We start from the raw sequence: 20,120 nt of genomic DNA on the forward strand, positions 1-20,120 counted from the left end.
AACAAATTAGAAAGTTTAATTTTCAATAAACTGAATGTTAAATGATAAAACTTTTTAAAAAATCAATTAAAAAATAAAAAAAAATGATCTAGGTCAACTTTGTTTAACTTGACAAACCCATGACCCACGTCAAGAAACCGGGATAACATAATAGAAAGCAAATCAAAATAAATTATGGAGTTCAATTTTAAATCAACTCAATATTAAAAGATGAAATTGGAAAAAAAATCGATTAAAAAAAAAGCACAAAAAAATTACTCAGGTCAACCAGGGTTAACTTGCCAAACCCGTGACCCAAGTCATAAAATGGGGATAACCTCATAAAAAGTGAACCAAAATAAATAACGAATACTAATTCCCAATCAACCTAATTTTGAAAGATAAATTTGAGATAAAAAAAAGTCATAGGAAAATGGGAAAAAATTTGAGTCAAACGAGTTAATTTATCAAACTTGCAGCCCGAGTCATAAATTTATAACAATCTCATAGAAAGTAAATTAAAAAAAATTATAAAGCATAATCCACAATAAACCTAACATTAAATGATGAAATTGAAAATGAAAAAAAAAAATATAGATCAAAAGGAAAAACTATGGAAGCAAGAAAAACACTATTCAAGTGAATAGTCTTATGCGAGGAGGAATACAATGAAACCCTCTCTTCTTTTAGTTTTATACTAGATGGGTGGCTTACGTTACCCTACATGCCGAGTTAATTTTTTCCAATATAAAAAAAAGATGTTTAGGCGATGGATAATAACCCGAGTCAACTCTGGTTAACTTGACAAATCTGCCAATACTATTCAAGTGAATAGTCTTATGCGAGGAGAAATACAGTGAAACCCTCTCTTCCTTTAGTTTTATACTAGATGGGTGGCCTACGCTACCCTACAGGCCGAGTTAATTTTTTCTAATATAAAAAAAAATGTCTAGGCGATGGATAATAACCTGAGTCAACCCTGGTTAACTTGACAAATCTGTCACCCTCTATGCAAGTCCGAGATAAAAAAAATACCTGATTAAAAAAAAGTTAAATCAATAAAAAACACTGAAAAAAAAAGTCGAGTTAACCCGATTAACTTGATTAACATGATTCGGGATAACCCAACAAAAAGAATAGCGAAAAAAATCATAAAGCCCAAGACCTAATAATCTAATGTTAAATGATGAAATTAAAAAAAAACAATATAAAAAATATAAACATAAAAAAACCAAGTTAACTCGACTACCACGCGATCCACAATATGAAAAAAACTATTTTTTTTTAAAAAAGGCCTAGAAAAAAAAAGACCTAAGATAAATCAATAAAAAAACAAAAGAAAACTCTAGTTTACCCAGGTTAACTTGACTAACCCGCAACTTATAATAATCTCACATAAGAAAAAAACAAAAAAAACCAAGAAGAGCCCAATAACCAAATCCCAAAAGATAAAAATGAAAAAAACATTATCAACTTTGAGAAAGGATACGTTGAGAAAAAAGCTGAAGTCAATCCGGGTTATTTCGACTAACCCGTGACACGTAATATGATACCGAAATAAAACAATTGATTTTTAAAAAAATATAGAAAAAAAAAACCAAAGTTAAATCATAAAAAAAACTCTGAGTTAAAAAAAAAAAAAGTTAACTTATAACATCTTAAGTTCTTGTTTCAGGTTTGTACGAGTGAAGCATTGCTTAGTGACTCACCGCCAATTCAAAGATATGAAGCCCTCAACGCAAGAAATTAATATACAGGACATTAAAAGGTGGAGCGACCATTTTGCATCCTGTAGTTGCTTGAATGGCATGGATGATTACAGGTGAACATGATGATTACAGGTGGTGCTGCAGAGAAACCATTTCACCGTGTAGTTCAATTTCATTACAAGAAGCACAAAACTAGACGAGACCAACTTAATAGTGTTAGTAACTTGACAAATTCCAGAAGCTCATACACTCCTACTGTGTATCAATCTAGCACCTGCTTCGATCCTTCCTCAAACTCGTTTGTTCCTTGTGTGTTCCAAAGTGTGCAACTATTTGATTGTATAACTTATAGTTACGAGAATTCAGCCACCCCAGCTAGCATTCAATATGAAGTCAAAATATTCCTTTTGTTTTGGCCTGAGATTCGGAATGGATACCTTGATTTGGGCCCTGAAGAGGCTTAGTTCATACTCTGCGCAAATTTCAAAGAAGCTGCCAAGAGACGTGAAGCCTGCAACAAAAACACCTATAGATTGTTCCAACAGCTAGGGTCATGCTATGAATTGGGAATCATAATATCAGTCATAATTGCGAACTAATGTTTAATAGTACTTTCCATTTCCCCAATATTTACAATCCTCAAGAATAAATGGAACAAGAATTTAAAGACAGAAATCCTTTATCTAATTGCTTCTTACTTTAATTGTCATGCATCGTACCAAAATTCGAAACCTGAAAGCAGAAACAGCCTTGGAGAAAGATCCATGGTGAACAGCCTTCTTTATAGACTAGGACCAGAGACATTATTTACTCGAGACATGAAAAGGCAGACTCATTTCCCTGGACTTTCCACTAGCCCTTGGGTGCATGTATATGCAATGAGAATGTGTAAATTGAGCCAATAGAAATATATTGTATAATGATATGTTTACTAGACTCATCTACCATTGCTATTCATTCAATATCTTAAATATACTATTCTTAATCACGTACCTATGCTCATAGCTTCCAAATTTTGCACACACAAAAGAAACAAAAAACCAAAACCATCACCACTGAAAAAATATTCTCAAGTTTTGGCTGATGAAGGAATATTGGCTAAGGTTTATTCGCAGATCGATAAAGGAAGCTACCAGAGATGTGAAGCGTGCAACACAATGATATTCTGGGGGAGATCAATCACTGAAACAGAGAAATCCATATCGTAGTTATATTCGGAGTGTCATAAAACCATGTACTTACAGCACAGACAACTCGATATCCCATGCACTCTTCATTCTCTGTCTCAGGTAGTGGCAAGTAAATGAATGGTATGGCAGCAATGTAAAGTTTCTAGCCCCTGAGGCCTAGGTTATAGCTTCGTATTGTTGACAACAATAACTAGAAAGGGAAGAGATAATATATCTTGTGTTCTGGCTGTAGCACTACAGAGAAGTTTCAGGACAATAACTAGACAGTATTGGCTGCGAAGTTTTTGAAAAACAGTAGAAAAACACAGATTATTTCCCAGTTTTGAAATTCCTTCGTATCAAAAACCTAATTGTGCTCAGTAAATGAACTAGAAATTTATTAAAAATAGGAAATGACAATCTGGAGTAGACTTGCGATTTAATTGGAATTTTAAACAATTTCCAAGTAAGAGATTCAGATTATCTGATCTGAAAGTTTCTGTCCATATATCACCAAATATGTTTTACATACACTGAAGTACCAAGGAATCGATGTTGTGGATTTCCACAGGCATAGTTATGTTTCCGCTTTTTATGGTTGAAGGCATTTGTTATTTTGAATCTATAGTCGAGGAGGTGGTGCAAGTCACCCCAATGGGACAGCTGATTGTTTCGAGGGAGCCTGATGATTAAGTTTCAAGATGCTGCCATTCAAATAATTAATGATTCGTTACGAAAAGCTTACAAAATAGTCCAGACCAACTTAAAATACTGTTTGTGACTTCATCATAGATTGCAGAAGGAGATAGCAGGAACGCTGAATAGATATTTAGAACTTTTTAAAAAACTGTGTTTCCTCGGGAAGGCATAATTTCTAGTGTATGCTTTAACACCAAGTGAGAGTTTTATTCGGTGTGGTTCAAGATACTCTCTGCCTACCAATTTGGAGTCAAATTAATCTTTTCTGAAACTGGAAGCCCTTTCTAAATGGTGTTTCCAGGCAATTATACGCCCAAGTAACGAGTCAAAAGAGAAAACAACTATAGTTAAGGTATTATGAAGCAAAAGCAGCACCTTAATTCGACTTACATGAAAGTCTTCAGAATCAATAATTCTCCTACACATGACAGACTATCTATCACATTAATAAAAAACCAGGTTCAAGATGACCAGAAAATAAACTTGATCAATTAAGCACACAAATGTCCTCAAGATTATTCTTTCAGAACATCGGAAATTAAGGCATCCTTTGGCATCTTACGTATGAAGGTATCAGTAAGAGCAGATTCAGATACAAAAGAAGCTGCTAAGAGACGGGAAGCCTGCAGCAGAAAAAGAAAATGTCCATCAAACCAATATTCCTGTTTGAAGGGACTGTTATGATGCGAATTTTAACAAATGCCATAAACAAAAAAGGATCTTAGAAGAACAGGTAAAATACTTTTTATGCAACTTCTATCCTATAAATCTGTTTGGTTGAATAAATAGAATAAAAAATAATGAACCTAGTTCTGAAGACAAAAATGACTAAGACATAAGCATGAAGTTGACAGGCATGATTTTTCTTAAGAGCTTTATAATTAAATATTAAATATCATGGCTATGAAGAGAGTGCAGAAATTAGTTAGTTTGAGTTACCTCTTCTCTGCCAACTTGAACCTCGCAGACATAGATGTCATTGAAAGGTATCTTCAATTTTTCCAGTAAAGATAGTTCTGAGACAGGCGATATTGGTGTAACAACAAGATCGTCACTTACCGTGAACATTGCAGGATCTAGCAAAAATCCACCACCTTCTGTGCCCTCTTTGTAAGGTGTTTTGGGATCCATCATAGTTAAAAGTGGGAGTGTAGAACCGCCAGGACATTTGCTTTCAGTTCTTATTACACTCCGATCATAGTAGTACTGCTGGTTATCAACAGCTTCCCTAACACCTAGTGGCTGGTTCTTATAGCCAGAACCAGGTGCAATCTTAGGATTTAGAAGAATCTCTTTAATTTCATTTGACTTCAGGTATTTCATAGCATCGAGATCAATGACACTGTCATATAGGTGGTGGATGGATCCTTTTGACTGTCTACCAAGCGTTTCATTCATCAAATACCCAAGTGGAATGGTGAGAAAACTAAAAAGTAAATCAACAAAATCTTTTGACGCTTCTGCGTAACATACCACTTTCTTGGATTTGCAAACCACAAGCCTAACAGACGTCTCACCATTTCTTTCTGATTGATGCTCTAGTATTTCACGCATAAGAGAGATTCTTTGAAGGGAATCTTCATTTCTTAACTCGGGAACTTCCTTACGAGCAAGCAAAACTTCGGTCAGAGGTGTCCTTGATACCAATGAGCACTCCAGCAGTTGCAAGACCTAAAAAAAAGACATTAAAATGGGTACCTGTACATAGCACAAGGCTAGACTATACTGCAACAGCTCATTTATTAGATCATACCTCTGTTACTCCAATGTCAAAAATCCTCTCCTCGATGTTACTTGCATCCATGACTCCAAGCTTTGTGAGAAGAGAAATGCTTGCTGAAGTTGATGCTGGCTGCACTTGAAAATAGTCACTTACAACAAATCGGGCCAGTCCTTTGACAAACACTCCTCGATTTCTTGCTTCAGGTCCACTATTGGATGGAGCCGGGCATGGTGGATTCAAAATACGGCTCATTGGGCGTCCACAACCACAATAAAGATTTTTGTAATGACTCCACAACTTGTAGCGAGAATGAGTACAGGTGTAATTCTCGCAACAAAAGAAACTTAAAGTATCAGAGTCATCAATTTTCAGTTTTAGGCTCTTACAATAAGCTGCAGCGGCATTATGAGGATGTAGCAACATGTTCTTGCCTGCTTCAGTCCGGAAATAGTTAACATCTATATTTTCAACACTTTTATATAAGTTGTTGATGCAAACAATCCCATTTGTCGGTGAAAGATTACTGATGAGATGGATGATTGTTCCCATGGGCATTGTCAAAAAACTGAAAAGGATGTCAACAAAGAGCTCGTCAGATTCAACAAATACAACTCTGTTGTTCTTCTTGTCCACAGATGCCTTCAAGCTAATGGTTGCCATGGATTTAATGAAATGGTGTTCAAGCACCAACCAGACAACTCAATCTGCAGTCTGGAGGTGGTGCCTGTTGATACAAATTTTGGGCAACAGCTCTGGTACCAATTGTTGGGTATGGATTATGGGATACAACGGTCAATGGTGAGTAAATAACACACAGTAGTCTTTTATTTAGTGGTATTTCACACGCACACAATAAGATTGTATATAGAGGTTGTTTGGGCGGTTAGGAAGCCTAAACTTTTTCACTGTTATATTAAAATAATATTTTTTTAAAATTTATTTTTGATATTATAATATTAAAACTATTTGAAAACATTAAAAAATTAATTTGAAATAAAAATAAATAAAGTTTTTAAAAATAAAAATATCAACCTTAATTCTGAAGAGGATAAATCATACTCTTCATCACTAAGTAATGCATCTTGCTTTAATGATTATAGCTAAATACATAATTCTTTTTATTTTAATGCATCTTGCTTTAATAATTACAGTTAGATATATTTTTTTTATTTTTTATAATAAGAATGTTTTGACACACTTTGTTTTTTTTATATGAAGGTGCTTTTAAAAATATATATTAAAATAATTTTTAATATTTTTAGATTTTTTATACTAGCGTATGAAAATTATTAAAAAATTAAAAAATAAATTTAATATATTTTTAAAATAAATACAATTTTTAAAACGCAGTTAAAAATAAAAATCTCAAACAAAGCACGAAATTCCAGATAAATGACTTTTGACATGCTTTTCTTTCCACATTGGCACTGACTTGTGACTTGTTCACACCAGCAAATATTTCCTTAACAGCTACGGAATTCTAGAAAATTCTAGAAAATTTAATAACTGTTACAGCTCACTCCTCTTTTCCTCCAGAAATAAAAAAAAGGCAGAAAACCCTTTTCCATCACCAACACACCAGCCCAAGCCATCCATAAAACCCTAGCACTCTCTCCTTGAAGAATCAAATGCACAGGCCTGCCACCACCAGATAGCCGTTGAATTAGCCGACGATGATGTTTGGTGCAAAAACTCATAAACAAATAGACTATTCAAGAATCAAGAACTTGTGCAAAAACTCCTAAAATGTTTGGTTCTGGTGCAGGGAGATGGGTTCTGCTATGTTGTAAGCTTCGGTTATCTTCTCTTATTTAATGAGTGGAATACGGTCAAAAAGAGCTACAGAACCTTTCACTTTCAAGTGGGGTTGTCCTGAAGTTGAGTTATTAGGGTTCATGATGCTATTGATCATTACCCTATTAATTCAAACTTCACAAGGAAGTTGAATCCTGGAAGCTAGCTTTAGAAAATGCTTGCCAATGTTGCTGCTTACAATTATAATTAAGATGATATTAACCAATTAATTAGGTGGCAGTACAGTGTTCTTACTGGGATCATTCATGTGTTTCGAGCAAGGTCGTATCACTGCTCTGCATGGACCTGCAGAAAGTATGCTATCTTTTAAATGAAGGGTAGTTTTTTTGCAAGAAGATCAGCAGCTAATAGAAAATAACTGAAAACCCAAATCCATTAGTTAGATTGTGAATCAAACAACTTTGACCTCAAATCAATGGATTACACCCAACAAAATTCATCTAGAATTACACTCATTAATGAATAACTACCATTGCTTTTCAAAAAATTTAAATTTGTTTTCTTAGCTTTAATTTTTTGTTTAGATTGTTGTAATATATTACTATCAAAAATAAATATTATTTTAATGTATTTCTAAATAAAAACTTATATAAAAACAATCGTTATCAAAACAGGCTCTAAAATAAACAGAATCAATAAAAAACTAAAAAAAAATAAAAAAAAAGTGTTTTGCCTTTCAAAATTAGTTTTAAGAAAATTTAATTTTGTTTTGTTTTTTTCTTGTTTTGAATTGTTTTGATATGTTAATAAAAAAAATATTATTTTAATATATTTTTAAATAAAATATATTTTAAAAACCAATAAACAATAGACACAACAGATTATAAACTGTAGAGAGAGAGAACTTGTTGTCCAATGACAAGGAGGAAAGTAAAATGTGGATCACTCTCCGTATTCCAGCCCATTATCCATTGCCAAACATGTCATTGCATATAAACTTTCACATGAGCTGTGACCAAATTTAATCATGGGCTCTGTTAGCTCAATTATGCTCCCTTTGGCGTAAATTTCTTTTCGAGGATCAAATCATTGCGCTGATTTAAATTATGTTACATGCATTATAATTATAAATTATATTATAATTGAGGAATTAATTATTTGATATTTAAAGAGTGTTTTTTTAGATATTTTCAAATAAAAATGAATAGAAAATCAAGTTTTATTTTTTATCAAAAAAAGAAGTTTACCATAATTTAATCTTCTAGACAACATGTTTGCATCTTTTAAAAATAAATTGAAAGATAACCTTGTCAACTTTAAAAATAAAAAATAAAATAAAACACACAAGCTTGTACTACCAAAGCCCAAGAGCCTTTTTTTTTTCATGTCCAAGCTTGCTTGCTGCATTAGTCTTTATTTTAAAAAATCTTTTTCCAACACTTTATATCTAACTTGTTGAAGATAAAATTATTTAAAATATGTTTGGTATATTTAAAAAAATATATTTTTTCTTAGATTAGATTAATTTAAGATGTATTTTAAATATTACTAGATAATTGACTTGTTCTACATTGCGAGTCAGATTAATTTTTTTATGTCAAAAAAATATTTTGATGTTGTGAATATTTTTCTAGTAGCAAAAAAAATTAAATTATTTGGGAATTGATCTGATGTGACGTGATCGTCTTGACGAGTCTAAATACAATTCAAAAAACCGATAAAAATATGGTTTGATTCAAAATAAACATTTAAGGTAATATGTTTTTAATAAACATCAAGAGAACAATATATTGAATCGATTCGGGTCATCTCGGGTTAACCTATCAACCCGTAAACTAAGTCATGTGATATGTTTTTAATAAACATTGAGCGAACAATATATTGAATCGATTTGGGTCATCTCAGGTTAGCATATTAACCCGTAGACCAAGTCATGAGATCATGATAACACCATAAAAAGTAAATAAAAAAATTATGAAGTTTAATTTATAATAAACTCAATGTTAAAGGATGAAACTTAAAAAAATAACCTAAGTCAACCTTGGTTAACCTGACAAACCCATGACCCACGACAAACCCATGACCCACGACAAACCAATGACCCACGTCATGAGACTGAGATAACATAATAGAAAGTAAATAAAAATAAATTATGAAATTCAATTTTAAACCAATCCAATATTAAAAGATGAAATTAAAAAAAATAGATTAAAAAAATTAACACAAAAAAATAACTCAAGTCAACCAGGTTTAACCTGCCAAATCTGTGACCAAAGTTATAAGACATGGATAACCTCATAGAAAGTGGACCAAAATAAATAACAGATCCTAATACCCAATTAACCTAATTTTGAAAGATAAATTTGAGAAAAAAAAAAAGGCATATAGGAAAATGGAAAAAAAAATTGAGTTAAACGATTTAATTTATCAAACTTGCAGTCCAGGTTATAAATTTAGGATAACCTCATAAAAAGTAAATTAAAAAAATTATGAAGCGTAATCCCCAATAAACTAACATTGAAGGATAAAATTGAAAATAAAATATATATATATATATAGATTAAAAAGGAAAAACTATGGAAGTAAAAAAAAAATCATATTCAAGTGAATAGTCTTATATGAGGAGGAATATAGTGAAACCCTCTCTTCCTTTAGTTTTATATTAGATGGCTGCCTATGCTACCCCGCAAGCCGAGTAAATTTTTTTCCAATATAAAAAAAGATGTCTAGGCAATGGATAATAATCTGAGTCAACCCTGATTAACTTGACAAATTTGTTACCCTCAATACAAGTCTGGGATAAAAAAAAACTTTTAAAAAGACCGAAATTAAATCAATAAAAAAACATTGAAAAAAAAGTTAAGCCAACCCAATTAACTTGACTAACTTGTGATTCGGGATAGCAAAAAAAAAATACAAAAATAATTGTAAAGCTCAAGGTTCAATAACCTAATGTCAATTGATGAAATTAAAAAAAATAATTTAAAAAATATAAACATGAAAAACCAAGTTAACTCGACTATCCTGCGATCCACGATATGAGATCATGATAAAAAAAACTATAAAAATAGGCCTCGAAAAAAAAGACCTAAGCTAAATTAATAAAAAAAAATTAAAAAACAACTTAAGTTTACTCCGGTTAACTTGACTAACCTATAACTTGTGATAACCCTACATAAAAGAAAGAAAAAAAGTTCAAGTCAATCCGAGTTATCTCGATTAACACACGACATGTAATGTGAGACCGAAATTAAAAAAAATAGTTTTTTTTTAAAAAACCTAAAAAACAAAAACCAAAGTTAGAAAGAAGAAGTCAACTTATAAGATCTAAAGTTCTTGTTTCAGGTTTGTATGAGTGAAGCATTGCTTAGTGACTTACCGCCAATTCAGAGATATGAAGCCTGCAATGTAAGAAATTAATAAACAGGACATCAGAAGGTGGAGCGACCATTTTGCATCCTGCAGTTGCTTGAATGGCATGGCTGATTATAGGTGGTGCTGTAGAGAAACTATTTCACTGTGCAGTTCAATTTCATTACAAGAAGCACAAAAATAGACAAATTCCAGAAGCTGACACACTACTACTGTGTATCAATCTAGCACCTGCTTCAATCCTTCCTCAAACTGGTTTGTTCCTTGTATGTTCCAGAGTGTGCAACTATTTGATTGTATAACTTAAAGCTACGAGAGAGAGTTCAACCACCCTAGCATCCAATATGAAGTCAAAATATTCTTTTGTTTTGGCCTGAGATTTGGAATGGATACCTTGATTTGAGCCCTGAAGAGGCTAAGAGGCTTAGTTCATACTCTGCGCAAATTTCGATTATGGAAATATCATTCCCTGAAAAATGTATTATTGTATATTTCAGACCTAGTTTGAAATGGTAGACCTTTTTCAGTTGCATTTTCCTGCAACTTCTGACGCCAGAATGAGTCAAATAGAGAAAACAACAGCGAGCCCTTCTTCAACTGCATTCATCCAGGAATTCTGAAGCAATGGCAGGATTATATTTCCGAATCGAACAAATGTCTTATACTAGATAGTCAATAACACTACCGGAACCACTTATACTAGGCATGTCATGGGTCAATACAAAGCTATGAAAGGTGGATTATCACATTGATTGGAAGACGTTCAAGATGACCGGAACATCCTTTATGTTCAATTATGCAAACGAAGATGTTCTCAGTTTTCTTGGTTTGGAACTCTTGGGGATTTCTTCACGGACTGGTGATGTTTATGATCATTGCCTATTGGAGGCTTAGCACATAATATTTAACATGGTTCAACAAATTACCTATATCTACGGGAAAAACATTTTATTATACAGGAAGAGAACAAGATTTACAACAGTAGAGGAGGAGGAATCATCCACTCTGCTGAACTTTCAACCTCACTTCTTTCTCTCTTTGCGGTGTTGCAATGGCAGCCACTGCTTGATGTCTTGGCAGCTCACTCTCTCCTATATTTCTCTCATTCTTGGCTCTACACTTCCTCACTTTGCTTTTCAAATAATACCTCTATTTATTGGCAAAAATTGTGGGACAAAAGCCATAAAACATGTCACTAATTATGCCACAAAATAAGCTTCCACTAAGTGGAAGTGGGATCTTTGCCACAAAATAGTAATTTCCTAACAGGAACTTTGCAGATGAAGGTATCTTTTGGCTCTTTATGGATGACGGTGTCGGTTAAAGCAGATTCCAAAATCAAAGAAGCTGCCAAGAGACGCGAAGCCTGCAACAAAAACACGTATAGATTGTTCTAACTGTTAAAAGTAATTTGTAATGATTCAATGTCTTTCATTATTAGTTTTTATGACTCCTGTTCTCTTGATCTTCTCTAGAATATGGAAGGCTAAGTGTTTCTATTTCCTCATTAATTTAGCTTTGTAATCTTTTGCTCTTCCTTGTACTATAAAAGATGAACAAAACAATAAGGAAATATAATAAGATTGTCTCTAGTATTGAGCTGCAGCTCTACCATTTATCGTTTCAATTCTTTCTTTTTTGTTTTCGCTTTTATTTCCAACACTAACAGCTAGGGTCATGCTATGAATTGGGAATCATAATATCAGTCATAATTGCGAATTAATGTTTAATAGTACTTTTCATTTCCGCAATATTTACAATCCTCAAGAATGGAACAGGAATTTAAAGACAGAAATCCTTTATCTAATTGCTTCTTACTTTAATTGTCATGCATCGTACCAAAATCCGAAACCTGAAAGCAGCAACAGCCTTGGAGAAAGACCATGGTGAACAGCCTTCTTTATAGACTAGGACCAGAGACATTATTTACTCGAGACCTGCTGAAAAGGCAGATTCATTTCCCTGGATTTTCCACTAGCCCTTGGGTGCATGTATATGCAATGAGAATGTGTAAATTGAGCCAATAGAAATATATTGTATAATGATATGTTTACGAGACTCATCTACCATTGCTATTCATTCAACATCTTAAATATACTATTCTTAATCACGTACCTATGCTTATAGCTTCCAAATTTTGCACACACAAAAGAAACAAAAAACCAAAACCATCACAAATGATAAAATATTCTCAAGTTTTGGCTGATGAAGGAATATTGGCTAAGGTTTATTCGCAGATCGATAAAGGAAGCTACCAGAGATATGAAGCGTGAAAAACAATGATATTCTGGGGAGATCAATCACTGAAACAGAGAAATCCATATCGTAGTTATATTCGGAGTGTCATAAAACCATGTACTTGTAGCACAGACAACTCGATATCCCATGCATTCTGCATTCTCTGTCTCAGGTAGTGGTACAAGTAAATGAATGGTATGGCAGCAATGTAAAGTTTCTAGCCACTGAGGCCTAGGTTATAGCTTCGTATTGTTGAAAGCAATAACAAGAAAGAGCTGTGATTTGGAAGAGATAATATTTCTTGTGTTCTGGCTGTAGCCCTACAGAGAAGTTTCAGGACAATAACTAGACAGTATTGGCTGCGAAGTTTTTGAAAAACAGTAGAAAAACCTTCTGTTTCCATTTATCACCAAATATGTTTTACATACACTGAAGTACCAAGGCATCGATGTTGTGGATTTCCACAGGCATAGTTATGTTTCCGGTTCATATGGTTGAAGGCGTTTGTTATTTACTGACCTCCAATTCAGAGATAAAAGAAGCTGCCATGCACGAGACGTTCCTAAAAGGAAATTTTCAGGGAATTGAATGTTAAAACAACTCTCATTTCGAATCTATAGTCGAGGAGGTGGTGCAAGTCATCCCAACGGGACAGATGATTACATTTCATGATGCTGCCATTCAATTAATTAATGATTCGTTATGAAAAGCTTACAAAATGGTCCAGACCAGCTTAAAATACTGTTTGTGACTTCATCATAGATTGCAGAAGGAGATAGCAGGAACGCTGAATAGATATTTAGAACTTTTAAAAAAACTGTGTTTCCTCGGGAAGGTATGATTTCTAGTGTATGCTTTGCCACCAAGTGAGAGCTTTATTCGGTGTGGTTCAAGATACTCTCTGCCTACCAATTTGGAGCTGTAAGCCCTTTCTAAATTGTGTTTCCAGGCAATTATACGACCCAGTAGCGAGTCGAAAGAGAAAACAACTATAGTTTAGGTATTATGAAGCAAAAACAGCACCTTAATTCGACTTACATGAAAGTCTTGAGAATAATACTCCTACACATGACAGACTATCTATCACAATAATAAAAAGAACCAGGTTCAAGATGACCAGAAAACATACTTGATCAATTAAGCACACAGATGTCCTCAAGATTATTCTTTCAGAACATCGGAAATTAAGGCATCTTTTGGCATCTTACGTATGAAGGTATCAGTAAGAGCAGATTCAGATACAAAAGAAGCTGCTAAGAGACGGGAAGCCTGCAGCAGAAAAAGAAAAAGCCCATCAAAACAATATTCCTGTTTGAAGGGACTGTTATGATGCGAATTTTAACAAGCGTATAAAGGAGTAAGAGTTGATAGAATGGAATGGTTTCCATCTAGAAAACTAGATAGCACCATTTGAATATTTTTTTTCTTGGATAACTTACAAATGCCATTAACATAAGAGGATCTTAGAAGAACAGGTAAAATAGTTTTTATGCCACTTCTATCCTATAAATCTGTTTGGTTGAATAAATAGAATAATAAAAATAATAAACTTACAGTTCTGAAGACAAAATTAACAAAGACATAAGCATGAAGTTGACAGGCATGATTTTTCTTAAGAGCTTTATAATTAAATATTAAATATCATGGCTAATAAGAGAGTGCAGAAATTAGTTAGTTTGACTTACCTCTTCTCTGCCAACTTGAACCTCGCAGTCATAGATGTCATTGAAAGGTATCTTCAATTTTTCCAGTAAAGATTGTTCTGAGACAGGCGATATTGGTGTAACAACAAGATCTTCACTTACCGTGAACATTACAGGATCTAGCAAAAATCCACCACCTTCTGTGCCCTCTTTGTAAGGTGATTTGGGATCCATCATAGTTAAAAGTGGGAGTGTAGAACCGCCAGGACATTTGCTTTCAGTTCTTATTTTACCCTTAATAAATAATTGGGAATTAGAACCCCGATCATAGTAGTACTGCTGGTTATCAACAGCTTCCCTAACACCTAGTGGCTGGTTCTTATAGCCAGAACCAGGTGCAATCTTAGGATTTAGAAGAATCTCTTTAATGTCATTTGACTTTAGGTATTTCCTAGCATCGAGATCAATGACACTGTCATATAGGTGGTGGATGGATCCTTTTGACTGTCCACCATGCGTTTCATTCATCAAATACCCAAGTGGAATGGTGAGAAAACTAAAAAGTAAATCAACAAAATCTTTTGACGCTTCTGCGTAACATACCACTTTCTTGGATTTGCAAACCACAAGCCTAACAGACGTCTCACCATTTCTTTCTGATTGATGCTCTAGTTTTTCACGCATAAGAGAGATTCTTTGAAGGAAATCTTCATTTCTTAACTCGGGAACTTCCTTACGAGCAAGCAAAACTTCGGTCAGAGGTGTCCTTGATACCAATGAGCACTCCAGCAGTTGCAAGACCTAAAAAAAAAGACATTAAAATGGGTACCTGTACATAGCACAAGGCTAGACAATACTGCAACAGCTCATTTATTAGATCATACCTCTGTAAATCCAATGTCAAAAATCCTCTCCTCGATGTTACTTGTATCCACGACTCCAAGCTTTGTAAGAAGAGAAATGCTTGCTGAAGTTGATGCTGGCATCACTTGAAAATAATCACTTACAACAAATCGGGCCACTCCTTTGACAAACACTCCTCGATTTCTTGCGTCAGATCCACTATGTGATGGAGCCCGGCATGATAGATTCAAAATACGCGCGGCTCATGTGGCGTCCACAGCCACAATAAAGATTTTTGTAATGACTCCACAACTTGTAGCCAGAACGAGTTCAATCGGCACTCTCGCAACAAAAGAAACTTAAAGTATCGATGTCATCAATTTTCAGTTTTAGGCTCTCACAATAAGCTGCAGCGGCATTACGAGGATGTAGCAACATGTCCTTGCATGCTTCAGTCCGGAAATACTTAACATCTATATTTTCAACAATTTTATATAAGTTGTTCATGCAATTCGGTGAACGATTACTGATGAGATGGATGATTGTTCCCATGGGCATTGTCAACAAACTGAAAAGGATGTCAACAAAGAACTCGTCAGATTCAACAAATAAAACTCTGCTGCTCTTCTTGTCCACAGATGCCTTCAAGCTAATGTTTGCCATGGATTGAGATGAAATGGTGTTCAAGCAAGCCAACCAGACAACTCACTCTGGAGTTAAGAGGTGGTGACGTATGGATTCTGAGCAACGATGGTAAGTAAAGTCTTTTATTTTGTGGTGGTAAACACTCACACAATAAACACTCTTCTTTTAGTAATATTTCTCACACCACTCAATATCTCTCTTTTTCTCACCCACTCACAGCACACACCCCAGTTAATCTCTCTTATACAGGAATCAAAGGCCATGAAAGGGGAATGGATAGTTCAATCAATGCTCTTATCTAAGAGAAGATTGAAAGACAATCAAAGTTAATGGAAGATTCTTTCAAGAAAGAAGCAATTAACTAACCGGTTACGCGACTATTGCAAGTTCTTGGCCATTGGATTGCCTAATTAAGAGTAGATGCAGTGAATTGGAAACTGTAGTTTAATTTATTATGTAGGGGATCAATGTTCTTGGACTAACCATCAATCTCAAAGTAAAGAAAAACCTAAGAAAAAGAAGAGCTTGTTCAGGGAGTCTTGAATTTAACCTTGGATTAGGAGTTTTTTCTTATTATTGGCAATGGAGTTATATCACCTCGTGCAACGCTGAGAATTGTGAATCACAATACTAGTTGTGAATTTCTATAATTCTATACTTGCCTTTCCCCTCCCCTCATTTTCTTACGTTACATTTACAATCCTCGAGAATTGCAAGGCATAAATGAACTTAATTGTGAAGCAGAAATGTTGTGTCATAACTGTTCTTCCATTAACGTGAGATTCCAGTGCCTTCTCCAGTCTCCACACCCAAGGACAAGATAAATTTTACTCCTGACTCTTCATTTCAACTGGATTTCCCACTATCCACTGTTGTGTATATATATGTAAGTCGCTTGTGTGAATAGTCGGTAGGAACATATTATATATATGATGATAAGCTCACTAGACTAGACTCCTCTAACATTACCGTGACAGATTCTTTGCTTTCCATTCAGCACTTCCAGACTTTGAACAGAAAAAAGCGAGTTAGTATAGCATATGGGAAAACACGGATTCATAGTTAGTGGAGAATTTGATTAAAACCTTTTACTTCTATGCAGAGCTCCCATACATTTGCATCCTGTGATGGCGCAGGCAAGTGAATCGTATAGACATCGCAATGTAGTGTTTTTTGTGGTAGTGGTTTGGGTTAAAAGTTTCCAAGAAACGTGGCGTAATGATAAAGAGTTTGAGATCTAAACAATAGATCTCGAGTTTGAAATCTTTTGTAAGAGATTAGGACAATCAAGGTTTTACTCGCTTATCTGAGCTCATAAAATACGTTTTCTCATGGATTTCTCGAATCAAAAAAAAAAAAAAATTGGGTTAAAATCCGCACATTCATAACAGTAACTAGAAAGGGTTGTGATTTGGCAGAGTAAAACTTATGTGCAGTGCTGTGGATAGCAGTTGTAAAGGGATGTGCCATGCCAGCAGCTAACAAATATAGGCAGTGCATGGTAGCTGTTAAGTTTTTTATCTTGCAAGAGAGGTTTTACTACAGTGTTTTTAACCTTTCATATCATTTAAAAATAAATCAGGATTGAGCGAGGTTTTTTATATTACATTTAATTTTGTATTTTTAAATTAATTTAATGATTTTTAAATTGAGGAATTAATTACTCAAGGTCTAAAGGGTGTTTTTAAGGCATTCTTAGATATGGATGGAAAATCATGTTTTTTTGGTCACAAAAAAGATAACCACCTTTACGATGACCTGAATTGAAACTCTGCATCTTTGTTTTTTATTTAAGAAATTGGAAGATGACCTTTGTCCGCTCAAAAAACAAATATATATATATATATATATATATATATATATATATATATATATATATATATATATATATATTTATTCAAGAGCACAAGCTTGTACTCGCAAGCCCATGCGCCTTTTTTTTCTTTTCTCATGGCACTGACATGATCAATCTTCCAAGACCGCTCGCCTCATGGCCCTTTTTTTATTCTTTTTCCAACACCTTGACTAGGTTCTGACTAGAGATAGCTCAAGATAAAATAAAAAAAAAATTATAAAATTCAAGATTTAATAATTTAATATTAAATAATAAAATTAAAAGAAAAATATAAAAAAAAAACAGGTTAACTTAACTATCTCGCGATCCATGATATAAGATTATGATAAAAAAAATTATTTAAAATAAACCCCAAAAATAAAACTGTAAGCTAAATCAATAAAAAAAACATTGAAAATAAAACTCAATTTTACCCGAGTTAAATTAATTAACCTGTGACTTATGATAACCCCACATAAAAAAACCATAAAAAATTGCAAAGAGCACAATAATCAAATACCAAAAGATAAGAACGAAAAATAAAATTATCAATTTCGAGAAAAGATATGTCGGGAAAAAAAACTCAAGTTAATCCGGGTTATCTCAACTAACCCGCAACATGCAAAATGAGATTAAAATAAAAAAAATAATTTTTTTATTATAAAAAAAACAAGAAAAAAACAAAAATTAAATCAATAAAAAAACATAAAAGAACTAAGGTAAACTCGGCTTTAAAAAAAAGATAACTTATAAGATCTAAGGCCCCGTTTGTTTGCAGGAAAGTAGTTTCCTTTTGGAAAGTGAATTCCGGGGAAAGTGAATTCCAGGAAAGTGAATTCCGGGAAAGTATTTTCCGATGTTTGGTAGTGTAATGGAAAATGAGCTGGAAAACACTTTCCAGTGTTTGGTTATGTTATGGAAAATGAGCTGGAAAATAACTTATTAATGTTTTATTTTTTCAAGTTTATTAAAATAATGAGGAACAAATCTTACAAATTAAAAAGTTGAATGAGAATGAAATTGAAAAAAAAATATAATTTCATAAATTATCTCAAATAAAATAAATAATAATCAAAATAATAGAGATTAAATCTAAAAAATTAAAAAAAAAATGAAAGGTGAAGAAATTAAAATAATAATAATTAACATTTCATAAATTATTTCAAATAAAATAAGTAAAAATCAAAAGAATGAGGACCAAATGTGATAGATAAAAAATTTCAATAAAAAAATGATAAGGAAAAAGCAAATAGCAATTATAAAAATAAGGACCAAAATTAATATAAAAATTAAATTTTAAGAGATGAAATTAAAAAATAAATATTCAAAACAAATTATATATAGCAATCAAAAGTTTGAGGATCAAATTTGATAAAATCAGCAAATAATGACATTTCTAAATTTTTCACAACTTCCGGAAAGTGTTTTCCGCCCAAATTTTTCAGGAAAACACTTTCCTGAAAACCAAGCCAAATTTTCCTTTGACTGGAAAGTGTTTTCCGTTGACCAACTTTTCCAATGGCAAACAAACACATGAAAGTTTGGAAAGTGGTTTTCCGGAAAACAAACACAGCCAAAAGGGAAAACACTTTCCTATAAACCAAACTAAATTTTTCTTTGACTGGAAAGTGTTTTCCGTTGACCGAAAAGTGTTTCCGTTGACCAGAAAGTGTTTTCCGTTGACCGGAAAGTGTTTTTCGTTGACCAACTTTTCTAATGGCAAACAAACACAGGAAAGTTTGGAAAGTAGTTTCCCGGAAAATGAATTCCGGGAAACAAACATGGCCTAAAGTTCTTGCATCATGTTTATATGAGTGAAAGCATTGCTTAGTGACTCGCCGCCAATTTAGAGATATGAGCCTACAACGCAAGAAATTAATATACAGGGCATCAAAAGGTGGAGCGACCATTTTGCATCATGTAGTTGCTTGAATGGCATAGCTGATTACAGGTAACCCTAATGATTACAGGTGCTGCTGCAGAGAAACCATTTCACCATGCACTTCAATTTCATTACAACAAGCACAAAAATAGACCAGACCAACTTAATAGTGTTTGTAACTCGACAAGTTACAGAAGCTGATACACCACTACTGTGTATCAATCTAGCACCTGCTTCAATCCTTCCTCAAACTGGTTTGTTCCCTGTGTGTTCCAAACTATTTGATTGTATAACTTATAGTTACGAGAATTCAGCCACCCTAGCTAGCATCCAATATGAAGTCAAAATATTCTTTTGTTTTGTTCTGAGATTCGGAATGGATACCTTGATTTAGGCCCTGAAGAGGCTTAGTTCATACTCTGCGTAAATTTCGATGATGGAAAATATCATTCCCTGAAAAATGTATTGTTGTATATTTCAGACCTAGTTTGAAATGGAAGACCTTTTTGAGTTGCACTTTCCTCCAACTTTTGACCCAAGAATGAGTCGAGTAGAGAAAACAACAGAGAGCCATTCGTCAACTGTATTCATTCAGGAATTCTGAAGCAAAGGCAGGATTATAATTTCGA

General features: G+C 33.5%; 3 protein-coding genes across 3 annotated transcripts; all 3 read right to left on the reverse strand.

The window, feature by feature from the left end:
• Nucleotides 1-3,874: 3,874 nt before the first annotated feature.
• Nucleotides 3,875-6,096, reverse strand: LOC133702709 (uncharacterized). The gene is made up of 3 exons (XM_062127041.1): nt 5,310-6,096; nt 4,496-5,227; nt 3,875-4,179 (listed from the first exon to the last, which is right to left on the reverse strand). Exons 1-3 carry the CDS (start codon nt 5,937-5,939, stop codon nt 4,072-4,074), a joined length of 1,470 nt encoding a protein of 489 aa, XP_061983025.1. The 5' UTR covers nt 5,940-6,096; the 3' UTR covers nt 3,875-4,071.
• Nucleotides 6,097-13,615: 7,519 nt separating this feature from the next.
• On the reverse strand, nt 13,616-14,570 carry LOC133701526 (uncharacterized). Its single transcript, XM_062125493.1, has 2 exons — nt 14,330-14,570; nt 13,616-13,913 (listed from the first exon to the last, which is right to left on the reverse strand). The coding sequence occupies exons 1-2, from the start codon at nt 14,522-14,524 to the stop codon at nt 13,806-13,808; spliced, it is 303 nt and encodes a 100-aa protein (XP_061981477.1). The 5' UTR covers nt 14,525-14,570; the 3' UTR covers nt 13,616-13,805.
• On the reverse strand, nt 14,527-15,362 carry LOC133679211 (uncharacterized). The gene is made up of 3 exons (XM_062101777.1): nt 15,172-15,362; nt 14,608-15,088; nt 14,527-14,561 (listed from the first exon to the last, which is right to left on the reverse strand). Exons 1-3 carry the CDS (start codon nt 15,271-15,273, stop codon nt 14,527-14,529), a joined length of 618 nt encoding a protein of 205 aa, XP_061957761.1. The 5' UTR covers nt 15,274-15,362.
• Nucleotides 15,363-20,120: the final 4,758 nt, after the last annotated feature.

This window comes from Populus nigra, chromosome 1, assembly GCF_951802175.1.
Source record: "Populus nigra chromosome 1, ddPopNigr1.1, whole genome shotgun sequence".
Taxonomy (NCBI): domain Eukaryota; kingdom Viridiplantae; phylum Streptophyta; class Magnoliopsida; order Malpighiales; family Salicaceae; genus Populus; species Populus nigra.

What these genes read in the sequence shown, in the direction of transcription:
- LOC133702709 (XM_062127041.1), bottom strand. Translation starts at nt 5,939, where the DNA reads ATGGCAACCATTAGCTTGAAGGCATCTGTGGACAAGAAGAACAACAGA. An exon ending in TTGACATTGGAGTAACAGAG is followed by an intron (nt 5,228 to 5,309) that starts GTATGATCTAAT and finishes TCTTTTTTTTAG; the next exon opens with GTCTTGCAACTGCTGGAGTG. An exon ending in TTCAAGTTGGCAGAGAAGAG is followed by an intron (nt 4,180 to 4,495) that starts GTAACTCAAACT and finishes TTTCTGCTGCAG; the next exon opens with GCTTCCCGTCTCTTAGCAGC.
- LOC133701526 (XM_062125493.1), bottom strand. Translation starts at nt 14,524, where the DNA reads ATGATGGATCCCAAATCACCTTACAAAGAGGGCACAGAAGGTGGTGGA. An exon ending in TTCAAGTTGGCAGAGAAGAG is followed by an intron (nt 13,914 to 14,329) that starts GTAAGTCAAACT and finishes TTTCTGCTGCAG; the next exon opens with GCTTCCCGTCTCTTAGCAGC.
- LOC133679211 (XM_062101777.1), bottom strand. Translation starts at nt 15,273, where the DNA reads ATGCCAGCATCAACTTCAGCAAGCATTTCTCTTCTTACAAAGCTTGGA. An exon ending in TTGACATTGGATTTACAGAG is followed by an intron (nt 15,089 to 15,171) that starts GTATGATCTAAT and finishes CTTTTTTTTTAG; the next exon opens with GTCTTGCAACTGCTGGAGTG. An exon ending in GCAGTACTACTATGATCGGG is followed by an intron (nt 14,562 to 14,607) that starts GTTCTAATTCCC and finishes AAGAACTGAAAG; the next exon opens with CAAATGTCCTGGCGGTTCTA.